The sequence below is a fragment of the Chroicocephalus ridibundus genome, chromosome 7 (assembly GCF_963924245.1).
Source record: "Chroicocephalus ridibundus chromosome 7, bChrRid1.1, whole genome shotgun sequence".
NCBI lineage: Eukaryota > Metazoa > Chordata > Aves > Charadriiformes > Laridae > Chroicocephalus > Chroicocephalus ridibundus.
The window spans coordinates 5,988,001-6,006,470 of record NC_086290.1 but is presented as its reverse complement, the minus strand read 5'-3'; the positions used below and the strand labels follow the sequence as shown (position 1 = coordinate 6,006,470).

Genomic DNA, 18,470 nt, shown 5'->3' with positions numbered 1-18,470 from the left:
TGCATATGATTAAATTAGGCTGATTCCATTTTAATTTTCTAAATAATCCAGAGCTAAAACAACATACTTGCATCTTAGTCATCATTCTCAGAAAAAAAAAAAAAAAAAACAAACAACCACCCCACCACATTATGGAAACCATATACATTTTTTAATATTCTCATTTAAAAGATACACTGAAGTATTTATTGATGCTTAGTAATCATTGTACTTCTGTGTTTTCATGAGTATTCATTTATGTTTGTACCTTCCCATAAACCTAACTTCAAGTACTGCTGAAGTTGTGTAAGCCTACTTTTAGGATCATACTACACATATGAAGAGCAGCAGCCTGGTGCTCAAGCAGCTCTTCTTTGCAATCTAAAGAGCTAAAATATCAACTGATTTCCAAAAAAGCTATTTTAACAGCTGTAAATGGACTTATACAAGAATCACTTACATATCAATAGCAATCTCCCCTTTCATAGCAGTGGAAATACCCTTAGGCCTAGGCAGGTTCAGATGCTGACTGTAAATCCAGTTCCTATGATTACTATTCTTCCTGCCACCTACCCATTTTTAAGATATTCCTGACACATAGAGACACAAGGACAATGCCTAAAAGTAAAATGAATTCTAATCCCTGAAAGCAAGAAAAAAAAAGGTTCCCCTGCAAGAAGATCATGCCTCATGAGATACAAATACAGTGAAAACAACCTCTTCTTAAGGAGATACCAGAAGAAGCTTAATGTTGCTACCCATAGTACTAAGCAAAGCAGGATTGGCACAGTCAAGTATCCTGTAAAAGACCTCCTAATAAGAATGCCACTCTCAATTCAAATATGCCAAAATGAATTGTCATGGTTTCGGCTTGTAAAGACAGTGACAATAACAGCAGTATCAAAACAGTAATCTCAAAAATAGCAGAGCAAAATGTTTTTAAGGCACGTGCGCATAAGCTATAAAATATAGCTCATACCATAAGATGAACTACTATGGTTTTCTCTGTACTACATGATTCAGCTTTGATCTTGCTCTTTCAAAAGAAACACACCAAAAAAAAAAAAGAAAAGACAAGAAAAAAGAAAAAAAATTAGCGTCACTTTCTTTAAAATGAACTCTTATTGTTCCTTCGGGAACAATGCAAGATCAACCTCACTGAGAGTGACAAAAAGGGAAGATCCTAAAGGCTGCAGTTAACTTACAAAATTCCAATTGCAATTTCAAACAAAGAATGCATTAATGAGCCAAATCCTCTTTCTCGAGATTTAAGCTCGTTCAGGTAAAAATGTCTAAAAGGTAATATTTTAGTATTCTGTCTCTGATGCTAGCTTATTTGGACGCTAATAGCAACTGCATTCATTTTTAAATTCCCCACCCCACCCCCATTTTTTTTTTTGTCTAAAAACAAAGAAACTTTCTGAGTACTGAATAAAGCAGCAGAAGTACTAAATTTTTAAAGCAATGACCACATCCTCTCTTAGCAGACACAGTTCAAAGCATTCTGAAATTTGGCGACCTTGAGGGTAGATTTGGGGGCAGACTTTGCCTTCAAAAAAACCCCAAACACAACAAAAAACCTCAAACACACGTGACACTAGAAGTAAGAGAGCTGAAAAGCATCTGTGGTAAGAGATGCACTGTTACAATGACCTTGACACAGCACAATACTACACATACTACAGTTTGCCTTAGGTATTGAAAATTTAGATGTTACAATATCAGAAAATGGAAACTGTCAGCATTGCCTCCATACTCATAAAACCAATTACAAGTTGGCTGGCTGCACCTCAGCTCTCCATAATCAAGTATTAATCTCAATTGCTTTCCCTAAGAAAGCCTAGCTAGGCATATAAAAATATTATTCAGCAGGAAAGGGAAGACTTTGCATTAACCCGTTATAAAGAAAATCACTAAGCTTTTCAGTAGGGCCTCAGATGGTTAAGTGAGACATTTTAAAAAGTGGTTTTCCCACAGAAAAGTAAACTGGAAGACTTTCTTTTAGATAGAGAAGTCTTTGTCTTTTCCAAGGAATATTAACTACATATCTAAGTCTTCAAAACCAGTAAATTTTAAAATGAAACATAAAATCAAACACTATACATGCAGACATTACATGCCAAGTATTTTGCCCATACACATGTGCACTTCCCATTTTATACTTTAGCATCAATTTGAAAACAGAGCTGTTTCTTCCCTTTGCAAATCACCAGTTGTTTTATTGAGGGATGGAAAAAAAATGGTAAGACTAGACAGAAGAAAAACAATAAAGAAATATTTAGTATGCATGGTATGTAAAACCTCTGAAATAAACCTATGCAAAATATTTAACCAGTATATGTAGGGAAAATACTCACTATACTTTATTTTCATATATACATGTATCAATTTTGTATACAGACAAATGTGTGTGTATATACATACACACACTAGACATATAGATATATGCCTATAACAAATATAAAGGCTAAATATTTTCTACCTATGATTCCTAAATATTTTTGCTAACGTTTTGATTCTCTCCGTTCTGTAATAGTTTTATCTAAGCCATTCATTGATTACAAACGACAGAGACATAGTCAAATCTTCCAAGTGCTAAGAATAGACATGAACAAGACACTGTACCCACATCTAGATCTGAAGGTCATAATACTGTGAAAAAAAAATTGGCCTTTATGCACAGGGACAAAGTACTCGTAATAGAGTCTGTAAACTTAAAAAAAAATAAAATAATAATAATAATCACTGTTTTAACAAGCATATTTTAATGTTGTATCTGTACTAAGTAGCATTCGGATAAATGGTGAAATTTACATGTTGTCACTTTTCTGGTTCATGTACAGGATCAATTGCAGCAGGACTGCCAACACCTTAGTGCCTGATTTTCTATAGGAACTGTTGAACTGGAAATGTTCTACATGTCAAAAATTATGATCTACAGACATTAATATTTAATATGATTATCTTTTAAACGGTATTTTTAGTAGACTAATTCCTGATGTTCAATTTTATGTTTGGTGGCAGGCATTAACTGGACATCAACCAGAAATATGTTTTCATTAAAGAGAGCAAATATTCAACAACTCATCTTAATGCTGTATGCCATAAATGGATTCCAAAGTTTTCTTCAGTAAAATATATTTGTAAATTTCCCTGTATAGTAGCAATTGCACTTCATAAACTACATCCATGCAAACCTATGGCCTTTATCTCATTTCTCTACTGATATAAGTAGCAACAACTATGTATTTTTCCACTACTCTCAAAGGTCGCTTACTCCGATTCCGTGTAACACGTACTTTCAGGAGATTAAGTCATACGGTGCTGATGTAGACCAATATGGGAGAGGAAATTCCAAAGAGGAAAAGACAGACATGATCTATGATCTTATTTAAGAAAAGGCAAATGCAATAATATATTTTATGTCTATGCGCCAATATGTATATGTTATCTATTGTATTTTATCAACACAGTATCTCTTTGACACACAGGAAAAATGGCAATAAAGGCAGTGTAAATACATGGAAAAAATCCAGACAGGTATAATACAACGATTCACTTTTTAGTAAGTATGAGATGATCCATTTCAGCATCAATGGATTGAAACATTGGAAAGTATCTTTCTCATGCCACAAGTTTATTCTTTTTGCTATTGTTGTTCATCTAGTCACCTCAAAATACCAGGAGACTGTAAACTACAATATCCTTTTATAACAGATCTTTGAAGAAATTGTATGTTTTGAATACCTTGCTGTTTACGTGGATCATAAATCTGGAGCCCAAACAAAGGTGGTCTCTCACTTCTTAACAGTGTCACATTCCTCGTAACCAGATCCAACTGGAAAATCGACCCATTCATATAATCTGTCCAGTAAATATAATTTCCATGATGTGACAGTCCAAAGGGATGATTCAAATCTTTTCCATTATAGACTACCTGCAATTAATTAGTGGTAGGTAAGCATTTGCAAGGTTAAAATAATTATTAATTTTTCTTAGCATACACTACAGAGAACATAAAGAACGAAATAGGAATACTAAGAGAAGCACTGTACCCAAACATAACAAATTAATGTAATAAAATAAAATAAAGTGCGTAAAGCTGTTCTAATATGTAACTTCAGAACTTAATAAATCGATTTTAAGCGTTCCCTTTCAGGTAATGCAGAGGAATGTAGGTAACCATGCAATCACCACGTTCAGTAAATATCTACCTTCTTCCCCAGCAAGGAAGCATGGTTCTTCATATAACTTTGAGTGTATGTAAAGTATATGAAATATCTGCTTCTTTTAAAGTAAAGAAGAGTGTGTACGAGTTGTTCATTTTTGTTAAAGTGTGAAGTAAGAGTAGAAATTGCTTATTCATTTCTGTAAACTTCCTCTCGAGTTTGGGTTAGAAGTTAAAAAAAAAAATAAACAAAAAAAAGCGACACAGTTTGTTCCCAAAATAAGACAATCTTTCATGCACCTTCTACCTCTGGTTTATTAACTCATACATAAAACTACAAATTACCCCCCAAATCTTGTCTTTACTTTATTGGCCACAGAAATGTTCTAAAACTGTGTCATTTGCTATAGCTCCAGTCTCAGGAATCCTTCACGAGAAATGCAACTACTGCTACACCAGAGATGTCTATTGATAAAGAGGAATAGTTTAAAAATACTTTCAATCCCTACAGAATGAAAACAAAACTTTAAAAAGAGTCTAAGTTTACCATAAAGTAAATTACAGTAATTAGAATGATCTACTTTAAAAAGACACAGAAATCTGCAGAACTCTAAATCATCTACTTTTGGGAGCCCTGCCTTTATTTATACTTTAACATAGCAGCTGCAGTTTGGAATGACTAAGTTCCAGTTGTCTCCTGTTGGCTGGGGTCTTAGCTTGAACTAATGCCCAAGAGTGTATTTCTATCTTGCCTCTAGAAAGAAGGAAGCTTTTTATCAGATGCCCTACCTTGTCTCTATTTAGAGACACAAACCCAAGAGAACAAAGAGATAAAGCCAGCTAAATTACAACTACTTTGAGGTGACAAACATTATCCCCTTCTGCCCTTCAAATTTTCTCTTTGGGCTTGGAATTCTTTTGGTCAAATCTCCTTATCTCAGTTAACTGCTTGTGATCAAAATTAATCCATCAGTCAATTATCCACCAACTACTGGTGGAATTCTTGTAGGACTTACCCCCAAAAATCTTCACTATACTGACACAGAATTAAAGACACTACTGATTCAGTTAGATTTTGACCAAAAGATTCTATAATTAACCATAAATAATTCAGCATCAAAAGCAAGTATCTTCTAGTTATTTTTGGCTACATAGATTTTACTTGAACAGTTATGCATTTTATTTAAATCACAGGATTACAGAAAAACGCTTTCCAAAAAACCCCAGAACTGTTCCGTGACACACTTCAAAATAAAACCTGTAAAGACAGGTGGCTCTTGTTATTCACCAGTTCTAGTGGGCGGCAAAACCAGCAGTTCTCACTAGTAATCCATGTGTAATCCATAGCAGCTGCATTTAACCTTCCTAGACCCATCTGTCATGGATTTTTTCGGGAAGTCTAGCATTGGTAGTGGGCAAAGATCTCTAATTAAAAAATGTCTTTCTGCCAATGTGCTTAGCCCCCTCCCTTGCTCCATTACAGGCCCATAATGGATTTGGAGCAGAAGTGCTAAATGTAAATCCTGACATAGCCGTTATGACAAACTGCAACACTACAGCATTAGTACAGGTTTAACAACAGATCACTCAATATAAAGGGTTTTAAAAGCAATATTAAAGCAATATGAGCTTGTACAGGGATGAGTTCCAGGGAGGACTGTGTCTACAGTTACAACCTTCAGTACTAGAAATCTATATATTGGTCCTATTGAGCCCGTCATACAAAGGAGTTATGAGTAAAGGATACACAAGACGTCACAAGACATGTACTTTTTGTGACAAAATCCTCACACAGACATAATGCTTGCCATTCTCAATTAATGGTGAACTTTCAGTTGTCAGGGTACTAATTTTATGAAGCACATGCTAAACCTTCCCCAAATTATCAGACTCCTGTCTAAGATTTAACTGATTTCCAGATGTCTGTTCTGCGCTTGTTCCTTCTACAAAACAGCACAGAACTTCTATACAGATTTGTATCTAGCTAGCATAGCCATAACAGCTAAAACAATCTCTTTCCATCTTTGACAGCACTTGTTGAGAGCTTCCCCTCTACGCATTACCACAACCGCTCAAACAGGGCACTGAGATTCATCGAAAGCAGCTTATCCAGTGAAGTTAAGTGAAAGCCTCTCTGGCAAAGCCAAAAGAAGTTGGTTTTTTTCTTCCTACTGAAAAGCTCTTTGTAGGTTTGTGGCTCAATCAGAATGTAACTCATTATCACATGAGAAAAAATACCTTTAAAAAAAATAAAATCAACTTTTGTGCCACTTTTTAAAGATGAAAATTTTAAGCTCTGTTATAGTCTCTTACAGGAGACTGCCAACATCGCTTGTTTCAACCGAGATGACACTGGACGTGCCGGGGGGTTATGAAGCCTTTAAAAAGCTTGAAAAGTATTTTTAACATAACACAATAAAATCCAGAGAAAAAGCATGCCTGTGGCAAAACAGCAGTATTTTTCTTTTACCTTTCTGTCAGTTCCATTCAAAAATATCCTTTCAATGTGATCATAATAGGCATCACACCAGTATAATACATTGGCACGATAGTCCAGAGTTAAACCATTTGGCCATAGCATCTTTGATGTTACAAAGATCTGCCGACTGTAGCCATCCATCCATGCCTTCTCAATTCTTCCCACACTGTCATCTATTTCATCTTCTTCCCAGTCTGTCCAATACATCCAGCTATGAAATTATAAAAATGAACATTCAGATACCGTTTTAATCACCTGAATTATACTGTAGACTTTCAGCAGCAGTTCACAACCGTACATCCACAAGCCAGAGCAACTTTGGCTTTTGCATGTTTCTTTCCACTGCTATTTCTACGACTATATTTACTATCCCTGTGTACTGGGTGCTGCCGAACTGACACTTACGGTGGTTTTGCTTTGCTCATATTGTAATGAATTACATGAATATCAAATGAGCTAACTCATATGAGAAGTGGAATAATTGTTTAAGATCTTATTTAATCACATGGGAATTATAATTCTTTTTTTTTTTTTTTAAACCAGCAATTTCATTGACTTTGTCACAAAGTTCAAACTTTCTCAGGGTTATTTTTTTGTTTGTTTGTTTGTTTTTGGTTTTTTTTTTTTTTTGGCCAAGTCTAATTTGCCGTTATGATACAAATCTGCTTTTCATTATGCTTAATACTACCAAAACCACTACTATATATGAATTAATTGCACTCTAGTTTAATAGGTACAGGATAACCTTGACATTCTGTGAACTTCACATCCCACATGAAAGCAGCTAAATTACTCAAAAAACTATTAGGAGCACTCCGTCCCTCACAAAAATGTTTAGAAAGATAGATGGCTATAAAAATTATTTGAAAAATAGCTGCTAGGAAATTTTAGCATAGTTTTATGGTTTATGGTGCGGCAATGTAGATAACCAAAACAACTCTGAAAAGTAAGTACCTATTCTACTTTGGAAAAGTTAAGCAAGCATTGGAGTAATTAATCTAAAAGTATTAGTTCAGATGAGTTCGCTGAGCCATTCTCCCCTGGGCAGTAAAGAACACACCCGATGTTTCTTTTTTTTTTTTTCCTTCTTGAATAATCTGATTATCATATTTTATTACAGAATTTACTCGCGACAAGTCTGATTTCAACAACTTAAAATATACATCTTGAATTTTTAGAAAAGCAGAGGGTAGCAAATATACGAAGAAACACCACTTTTCTCTTTTTGTTTTTTTTTTTTTTTTTTTTCTTAGAGTTCTTTTTCCCTCGAAAGGAAAAAGAGGTTCACGGGAAGAAACACATAAAATCTGTCCGTAATCTATGAAGTGTCTAAACAGTTTTTCAGCTCATATGATGCACAGTGACATCAATATGCTGAAAACATTTACTAGACAGTAGACATTTACTTTTAAAGTGAAATCTAGGATTTCAATTATTACATATTAAATAGAGGAAAAACATCATATGGACCTTAAATGTATCCTGCTTGTTAAAGTTGCTGTGATTTAATTGGTATTTATAGACCTCACCTTTGATTTCACCATATTTAGGTTTCTGAAATTCTACAAATTTCTGAAATAACTTGTATGATCCTAACCCACTTAACCTGTCTATAATTTGAAGAATAAAGTTCTGGAATTTAAAAACTGAATTTACAAAGGAATGAAACACTGAAGTGAAAAACAGTTTTGCCATCAAATCTGTGTAAATGATGCCAAATCTACCTTTTTTTGTTTCTTTTCTGGCTCCTGCAAGTCACCCACCAGGTTGTTTTATAAATATATGCTAAGAACATCAATCAATTTTTGATCCATGAGGCTTATAAACTCCATTGCACGTTTGACTCAAACACCACTAGGTCTAACCACAGAGTTAGAAAACCTGCGTATGCCCTAAAGCTCAGGCAGAGATGCAGGTCAGTATGGTATTTATTTTACTCAAAGACAAAATATGTTTTACAAATATTTACATGACTGCTCAACAGCAATTACTGAGCCTTTCTCCATCAACTTTTTCTCTGTGCTTATCCTAGTTATCATGTCATAAGCTAAAACATGCTTAGAGTAACAGACATCTACATTAATGTGCTTTAATTGTATCTCAAAATGCAGTTAATGCTTCTACATCGGTTAAATCAAGACTAATATTTTCTAAACATAATTAAAATGCCATAATAAATGCTATCCCTCAGGAAAAGATTCCATGAGAACTATAATCATGAAGGGCACACTATTTTATTAGAAAAGTGTTTTATATAATAGCCCTTTTCAGACAATACATCTTCATACAGTATTTCCTGTGCCATGCATTTACTGAGCTGGAAAATTTAACAAAGTAATTGTAGGTATGGTTATGGTTTGTGGTCTGATTTTACATCCTCACTATCTGACTTTAATTAATTGTAGCCTTTCCACAGTCACTCCCATTCCTCAAAGGACAAGCTCAAAAGTGAAAACCTGATAGTGTAAATACATTCTACTACTAGGAAAACAGCAATCAATTCAGCCACACTAGAATTACTTGCCTACATCACTCTCCAGCGACAATTCCCTGAATAAACGTTACAGTGAATTTTCAGGTAAAACACAACTATACCACACTAATATAATGTTCTTTTTATTATGCAGCCTATCACAATTAATTACGCCAGTAAGTAATGGAAAGCACCTGTCTCATTTAGTTTTGTAAACCAATGTGTACAAGGATATAGTTACAATTATCTTCAGAAACTGAGACTTACAAAGAGAGAAATAAAGGAGAGTATTATAAAGTTCTCTTGGTATTAAAAATACATACAGGTCTGATACACTCAATTTGTTTGAGAAGTAGGTGAATCACATCCAAATTAACTTGACATTAGTTCAATGGTGTCTGGGCATACACATTTTTCTGAAGGCTTCAGGCAAGAATGCTGGACAGGAATTACAAATATTGTAAACTACTGTAGAGTTACAAACTACTACATGACTCTACAAACCCCAACCTAAGGAAAATTCAATCCCGTATTTATGCTATAAAGACGTGCATTAAACAACATTAAATAGTCTACATCATACCCATTGACAGGATCAACAACAATTCCTCTAGGGTGGGACATGTCTCCCTCCAACAAAGTTTTTCTACTCTGAGCAGCTTTTTCCAGCCTGGCTACAGCAATTGTTTTCCTGTGACCATCGTTTGTCCAATAAAGATTATTTCCAATCCAGTCCACTGCGATGCCTTCTACATTATCAAGATCTGTTGAGAGAGAGAGAAGACGGTAGTAAGAGATTAATATTATATGTCTATGTTCTAACATTATCCGTTATTATAAACAATGGACAATACATGGTCCATATAGCTAAATTAGATTTCCTTCAACCTGAATTATAAACTTCCTTCAATCTGAATTATATTTGCTGTGTCTGTCAGAATTCGTCTTTGCTGAAAACACCCTATAAAAGACAAAGACTGGTCATAAAACTTGCGTATTGCACTATAAGCCTTCATATGTTAACCATAGCTGGCCCTGGGCAAACCCTACACAGCAATATCACTCAAGAGCAGCTTCCAGGATCAGCTCCAGTACTCTAAAGTCTGGAGCTTTTATCCAAGTCACAAATTTCTTTCCTATTAGAAAATAAGCAAAACAGGTATTTAATTTACATTAGTTCCATTGTCCCTTGACCCTGCAAAACACATAAGTGAGAACATCACAACAGTCCCAGTTATTCTCCACAGCTAAGTATATAAGCAAACTATCACCGCAGGAAGCGATACATGAGCAAGAACAATGCTACCATTGGGTGTACTGATGGGCTCAGGAGTTTGACAGTGGTAGGGCTCCATCCAGAACCAAAAGGAGTCAACAACGCTCATTCCATGCAGCGTGGAGGTCTCCACATTTGAGAAATAATAAAACAATTCCCCAAGCAACAAGTTCTCCCTCAAGCTTATCCAACACCCCGTAACATTAACTGAGCTCTACCCTCTCCCATATGATCCCAATTCCTTAACTGACAACGTAAGGTCTCTAAAAAATTTTCCACCTCTCTTCATCATACCCTTCCCCTTTTCTTTCAGAAAGATATCGGTCTCCAAGTGTGTGTGTGGGGGATATGGAGAATTTCCAGTCATTCTCCCCTGGCCTTTGTAGCATTGTGAAGGTCGAGGCACTAATTTAGTCATCGCCCTTTGCCAAGCAGCTGATCTTACAAGCCTGCCCTCTGGCACGCTCCCGCCGGCACAGTCAATTCTCAGCTACAGGAGGAGCCCACCATTTGCCAAGGGAATCCTGAGGGCTGTAAATGCTGGGGGGAATGATGGAGCTTGGGCCATGGCATTGGTGACCACCATCTTTTCTGTTCCCTCTCCCTCACCTTTAAACACGCTCCAGCAGCCCTGCCACTTGCATACCCCCTTTTCCTCAGTCCCTCCACAGAGTATTTCTCTGGGCAGGATGGAGCCGCTGTGTTCCACTACCGCCTCCTAGGCAGCCCTGGCCCCGCGCCGCCCACAGAGACCCCTCCCCAACGCAGGCACCAGCACTTTGCCTGCCCCTTCCCTCAGAGGCAGCTGGGACCGGTTCTGACCGGCTCGGGGCGGTTGGCGGCCAAAGCCTCACCCCCAGCAGCAGCGCCTTGGAGGGCCTGAGGGGCGGGTTACCGGCTGCTGCCTCCTACCGCCTTCCCAGAGCTGAGGACGCCCCATTTACTTGCTTTAATATCCTCTCTGAGGTAAACTTGGGGTGGAAACGCTTGTTTTACTGTTAACCTTCTTTGGCATCTTGTCACCTGGATTAAAGAAAGGTAATGGAGTAACAGCATAATAGCTACGACTCCAGTGCTTCCAGTGCTGAGAACTCACAGCACTGAACTGCTGCCTCTCTTTGCTGTGATAAAAAATGAAGGTCGGTATGGCTGAAAAGGTAAAAAATAAAACCACAAAACACCCCAAAAATAATAATAATAAAAAAACCACACTAAAATAAAACCCCTCCTTACTGCAATGCTATGGATTGAATTACTTGTTTGTCACACTCTGCTGTACAATCCTACAGTACAATTTGCATAACAGGAATCATCAGGACTTTAAAAAAAAAAAGGAACGAAAATTGCTTTTTCTGTTCACATTTACACTAGTAATGCCATCTAGATCCAAGCTTTCATCAGATTCATTCTTTCTCACCAGAGTAGACGTCACCTTCTGATCAACATGAGTTTTTTTGAAAGATTTTCTTTGAACAAATATGATGCAGAGAGATTTTTATCACAATGTACAAAAAAATGCATGTATTACCATTTTTTAAGAAAAGCTGATGTGAGAAAATCCTACTTAAACCCTGCTTACACCAGATATGCATGTGAAAATCTGCTAAACTGAACACAAGTGTTTACTATTTGAACCGTTCTGCCAGACATATGTAATTTAACTGTCAGCTTTCCAGACAACAGCTCCCTCTGAACTCCTGAAGTGCTGGTTTGGGACATTTTAAGTTGTTATCAGAGTCATTTTTACTGCAGCAGCATTGCGCAGTGGCACTGTGTTGTCATCGTCTAAACGCTCCCTCCGATTTCTCCAACAAGATGCCGCCCCATAATACAATCAGTAAGTACGAATGGAAAGCTCTACTGACATTCATAACTTCAGCATACCGACAAATTTTATTTTGCAACACGTCAGACATATTTTCCTCGGGACAAACTCTTCACTAATAATATTATTTAGATAACTTTACCGACTATCGCTCTAATGAACTATCTCATTCCTTACAAGAGATCAGCAAAATGCTTTGTGATGGACAGGAATGCAAAGCTATTTGACTGAATCCCAGACCACGTAACTTAGTGCAGTACAGAAAACTTTCTGCTTACTGTAACCCACAGATAACATATGGTACGTCATCAACAATACTCTAAGATAAAATATGACAGTTTTACCCAATAAATGAAATATTAGGCTTTTTATACACCTGGATGCAATAACGGCATCTATAAAAGGTGCCGTTACAACCTCAATAGCATTGGAACATGATAAATTACTTCACAGTGTTTTGTTGAATAAAGTTTTTTAGTCATTGTAATACCCCCATATTCCCCATCAAGTTAACAGAGCTATAATGTTTTCAAATACCTTGTCATTGAAAAATGTTTCATTTTTTGTTACTTTTACAACTATTTACTTTTAAAATAAAGCAAAACACATTTGAATGTAATGTTAAGGTATTTAAAAATAACAAGGAACCCCTGATTAAGAGAGATACTTCAGTCAGTATGCTTTCAATGTTTAAGAATAGAAAAATAAAGGAAGCTGGTACCTACTGAAAGCATGACAGCCATGTAATGTTTTTAAAGCTACTTTTTCCTTTAGCAGTACTTTCTGTGTGGGCACAATGGCAATGGACAAACAGCACAGATGAATAAATATGCAAATGAGATTTTTGGTTTTTAATCATAAAAGGAAAGAAATTTTTGAAAATAACGTAGAAAATAATCGAGAAATTAGTTTACTTGTCTTGAAGAAATCAACAAGGTCTAGAGTAGTTCAGGATCCTTTCTAACTTTAATACTGTCTATAATTTTCAAGTGTGTAATCATCCTATCCCATGCATATTGCTTATGTTCAATTAAACACTCATGGAGACCTATGTATCTTTGTATGTACATAAAACTGTGATGTATTTTACACTTTCGGGGTTTTGGTTGTTGTTTTTTTTTTTCTTTAACCCAGGTACTGCAAAGCGCAATCTACCACCTGCAGTGACCTGAACAGTAACAGGAATTAAATGTACATAACATCTCCAGCTGCCATTTTTAAACATGTAATTCTTTGAATGTGGGAGCAATTGAAGCCTGACTACCCCTGTATTCTTGTGTTCCTTTGGTTTTTGACTACTTAGCTGAAGAATAGTGAATTCTTTTCTTCTCTCTCGTTATAATTCCATTTCACAATTTCTGTGTTCACATTGCTATGCCCAGCTGTAGAAATCAATAAAATAAGAGTGAACTTGCAAAATAATGGCCATTCTGGTTAAACAAAATTTGATTTGACTAGAGTAAGCCAGGCTTTCTACAGCATAGCCCTTTCAACATAAAAAGGATTATGCGAATAAAATACCATTTTGATCATTCTTCATTTGATAATTGAAAAGTTGGTAATTCTGGAAATACAACCAGAATTTTACAATCAACACAAGGGTGACAAAGACAAGTAGAAAAAAACCAGAGTTTGTGTTTATGTTACTTCAACTGAACAATATTTAAATCACTTTAAAAATGTCTGGTTTGTTCCAATTTTTTTAAATTCAAAAACTCATTTGACATGCAAGCTTGAAACCTTAATTATAGTAATTTCTGTTGCTGGTGAAAGTACACTACTATTGCAGTTGTGCCGCCAACTCTAGGATAGGCCGTGCTGTGGGCCGTCAAATATTTATCCGTACTACACAGCAGTTTGTCTCCTGACGTGAAGAATAAGAAATCACAGCTAAAACTATATGGGAAATCAAACTCCAGCAGTGTTAGGTGCTCAGCATTCTCAATTCCCAGTCAACAGCTTGTAGGATCAGGCTCTCATGTAGGCAAACTGTAATTATCTGAGTTACAGTGTTGTTTGAGCTAGCATATCTGTTCTTGCAAAACCTGATAGTCAGAAAAAAATGACAGCTTCTAATCTGAGAAGTGACACCTACCACAGACAGAGCTCCTTGGCAGCATGCCGTTCAGAACGAATATTAAACCACCTCCTGACACACCTGATTTTCTCTAGTAGCCTTCCACCAAGGAATGATTTAATCTGTCCCTGCTGAGTTCTTGCGAGCTGACAAGAATAAAAGCTGAGGTGGTATGGCTGGGGGCCATATTAATTTTTTAAATCATGAAAAATACATTAACAAGTGTTCTTTAAACATACTTCAAAGTTATGAAGTTGGACCAAGTTCTAACTAACAAAGTAAGCTCCTAACCAAGCTCTAACTAACAACGTAAGGGGAAGGTGTAGGGGAAGAATGACAGTGAAATTTTTTGTGTCTTTCTAAGTATTAGGACCACCAATAATACATCGTCGGATAATCCATAATTCTTTTGGTGTTGCATTGGTATTTTTGTTATGTTGTACTTATAAAGAGTTCCAGTTAAATACTGATTAAAGGAGTCCCTTCGATTTGCTGGTTTGATATACAAAGTTTATTCATGTTTGTGTGTTTGATTAGACTAATCCCAACCTGTTTGACAGCTTTCAGTGAGGATGCTTGTTGGTGCTGCCTTATGATGTTTACAGTTACATACTGTCTGCTCCTTCCTCTACTCCACATTTGGATTACTGTTTTGTAAAATGAAAGGTGGGATGTTTAGTAAAAGGAGGTCAGCAGTGGAAGTTCTGTGATTGTATATTATCCATTTCCATATTTGCAGTGAAATGAAGAATTACCAGATTGACAGTTGAGCATTTTTTACCCAGCTGCCTTTTATTAAGCAATCACCAATATTGCGTAAAGTGCCATCTATTCGTTGCAACTACTACTGAAGGGATCTTTGTGCAGACTCTGCGGTCTGGGGAGAGACCTTATACCAAAACAGCATCATATCACTGCAAACTGGAGATAACTTCTCTGAGACAGGTGGATTAAAACATGGGTTCCAAATGACAGCGATGAAAATCCCTGTACTAGAACAATGGTATTTTAGTTACTTTCACTGTCTTGAGCTTCAATTTACAAATACGGATATTAAGCTCTCTGAAGGCCAAGATGAATATTCATACTGCTTATTTTCTTGAGTACTAGAAAATGAAGCAGTTGTTACGTCTTGCTGAAGCAGTCTTTCATTGAAAAGGTCCATAAAAGAAAAAGAAATATGAGTTGACAAACTGGAGGTTTTATCACTGAAATAGCATTTAGTATCACAAGATCTGATTCTAGACCAGGGAGAGTCTGTGAAGTGTGGTGGGAAAGGTGGAAAGTAGACAACTGCTGGTATTTTCTCTCATTGCTATAATAAATGGTACAAACATCTTAATTAAGGTTCTAAAGAACGTTTAGGTCTTCCTGTTGCTTCCACATGTACAACTAAAAATGCATCAGGAAAGACAATGCTAAATCACCTGTATTACCTTTTTTTCTAATGACTTTGCAAGCACTACAGCAAGTCTCATGCTGCCAACCTACTTGAATAAGCTCCACAATCCACACTGTGATTCAGGTTGGAGTGAAGAAGACTTGTAAAGTCCACAAGGGTACAGGATGGCTCCGTGAACGATTACAAAGAACTATATTATGGATCCATTAGAAATAAATAAATGAGAGAATACAGTGGAGATGTAGAAGTTACTCACTGGCAGAGATAAGCTTAAATGGACAAAGTAAGAATTCACAATAGAGCAACTTAACCAAACTTTACATTTCCGCACTCAGGAAAAATAAACAGGAAGTTATAAAAAAAAAAAAACAAACACAAAAAACCCAACAACAAAACCAACAACCTCCAACTTTGTTAAGGCCTAGTTTGGGTCTGTTTTCCACGAGATTTAAATAAAGCTCTAAATTATCTGTTAAATGTCAGTTCACCTTCTCCTTAGTGAGTTTCTCTGAATGTCACTATCAGTTAGTGTTGCCTACCATCTTTGAGGATTGTTTCTCGCTCTGTGCCATCAATTTTTTGTCGTCCAATTAGGAAACTGGTAGTATCGGCAAAGTAAATGTAATTGGTTTCGGCATGGAAGTCCAGAGCACGAGGATTGACCAAGTTTTCTATAGGGATCATGTATTCATCAGATACTTTGGTATTCAGGTCCATTCCCCGTATTATTCCTGGGCGTCCCTTCCCGTAAAAAAGAAACAATTCATTCTTTGGTCCTGCAAAAGAAAGATTACAAACATAAACAACTGATGCTGCCTAATCTTCTTTACAGTGCATAATGTCACTGTTTAATTAACTGGCACAATTAGTGGGGGAGCAGGAACATTATTCAATACCAAAAATTAAACTTTCAAATATTCTGAAGGTATCTAAACTCAAGAAATCTCGCTAATTATATTACCTTAATTAAAATACAAATTACTTCAGTGAGCTGCTTACATGTAATTATTTTTTTCTATAAAAGTTCACCCTGAAAAGCAATGCTAGATCACAGAATAACTTTGCATCTATTGTGAAATGGACATATATAGCTTTGTAGACATTTAATTTTACAATTCATTAGGATCTATCAGGGTAATGTAGACCATGACTGAAGTAATCATTAAATCTAACAAGACCATAAACCCCAGCAAATATAAACCACCATTTTTTTCACCTGATGTTTCTCAGAAACAAACAAGACAAAAGATTACAGTAAATTTCTTTCAAATGGGAAGGAATACAATAAATCAACATACATTGTGTTCTTTCATACTGAGATACAAAACATGGATACCATTATTTCCTATTTCTGAGGAGATTTTTACAATTTAATCAAGTAGGTTAATTACAAATAACTGAAGCTTAGTAAGGTGATTTTCTTTCCTTAAAGGTAAATATCTTTAGATCCTTAGTACTATCAATATACCTCTTAAAATTTCAGCTGAACTAAATCAATGCCATTTGATCAAGAAATCAGACAAAAATAGGTGTTTCCCCAACGCTTTCAGGACTGTCCTGTTGGCTGTAGGTGACCAACGGATTGTGTGTACCTAATATTAGGTAGAACTGTAGTTAAACAAATCAAACTTGCTCTCACAAAGTATTATGAGAAAAACCTTGCTTGACTTATGCATATGAATGGTCTGCTTCTGAGTCATAAGTTGATTGTGTGGGTAGAAATGAGGTGGGACAAACTATTTAACAGCATTTCAGTACCTCTGTGCTGTGAAAACGCATAATATATAAAGAAAGAGTAAGAATGATTAACTTAAAACCTGTGATAATTTTTAGAATTCTTTAAACAGCATCCCGGGTTTAATTTGTTACTTCTATGAACTAAGCCAAATCAAATCATTTTAAGGGAATGAAAGGAGTATATATACAAAGTGTCAGGTACGTGTCACAGATTTTACCCGAAAGCAGCCCATGTGATTTCTATTGTTATTGATAAGCATGTTAAATAACACCCAGAAGTATACCCTGAAATACAACTGACCGGCAAACTCTTTGATTTAGATAACATACTTTTGCATGACCTGCCATCACTCCCCAAGATGAAGCCAGTCCTGCAGCGACAAGTCCGTGCTTTGTAGTTGCTGCTGAGCAGACAGATGTGCGAACATCCCCCCAGCATTCCATATGGGTCCACTTCACATGCATGGCTTCTGACTACGACGAGTGAGAAACAGCACAATTGAAACCCATTTAAAGCAAGATAATTATATGCATCGGCATGTAGAAAGTTTAGACGGGGAAAAAGAGGAAATCTGTGTCACAATAAATCTTTCGCCAGACTATAACTTCAGAAGAAGGTGGGGTTTTTTAAGATGATACCCAAACCAGACAAGTAATCCAAAGGACCGTCTTGTGGCTTTCAAGCCATTCCCATCGTTGTATGTGATCACCCCTTTTTGAATAGGCTTCTGCACAGCGTTTGCCAGGCAACACTCCCCTGGGGTTGCTGACACTTTTCCCCTTTTATTATTTGTTGCTTTGGTTCATTTAGCTGGTTGGTTGGTTGGCTTTCTGAGAACAGAGCGCATCCCATGCCAACACAGTTTGCTATTCATTCAACTCCATTAGACAGCACCTTTCTGGGGCAGATGCCTGTGCAGAAACTAAAGAACAGAACAAGCCTTGTAGCATTTTTCCATATTTGTACAGTTGGGACATAAATCCAGCTGAAGAAGCCAAAGAATTCCTTTCCCTTGACTTCATATTTTCAAATGCATGGTTCTAAATTAGTAGA

General features: G+C 36.3%; 1 protein-coding gene across 1 annotated transcript in view; it reads right to left on the bottom strand.

Annotated features, from left to right (window-relative positions):
* The window catches only part of LRP1B (LDL receptor related protein 1B), a 744,151-nt gene that overhangs the window by 273,653 nt on the left and 452,028 nt on the right, over nucleotides 1–18,470 (bottom strand). The window contains exons 10-14 of the mRNA XM_063341107.1: nucleotides 17,747–17,890; nucleotides 16,219–16,455; nucleotides 9,683–9,863; nucleotides 6,618–6,837; nucleotides 3,727–3,916 (exon numbers count right to left, since the gene is read on the bottom strand). Coding sequence (XP_063197177.1) covers nucleotides 3,727–3,916; nucleotides 6,618–6,837; nucleotides 9,683–9,863; nucleotides 16,219–16,455; nucleotides 17,747–17,890 — 972 coding nt within the window. The remainder of the gene's footprint in view (nucleotides 1–3,726; nucleotides 3,917–6,617; nucleotides 6,838–9,682; nucleotides 9,864–16,218; nucleotides 16,456–17,746; nucleotides 17,891–18,470) is intronic.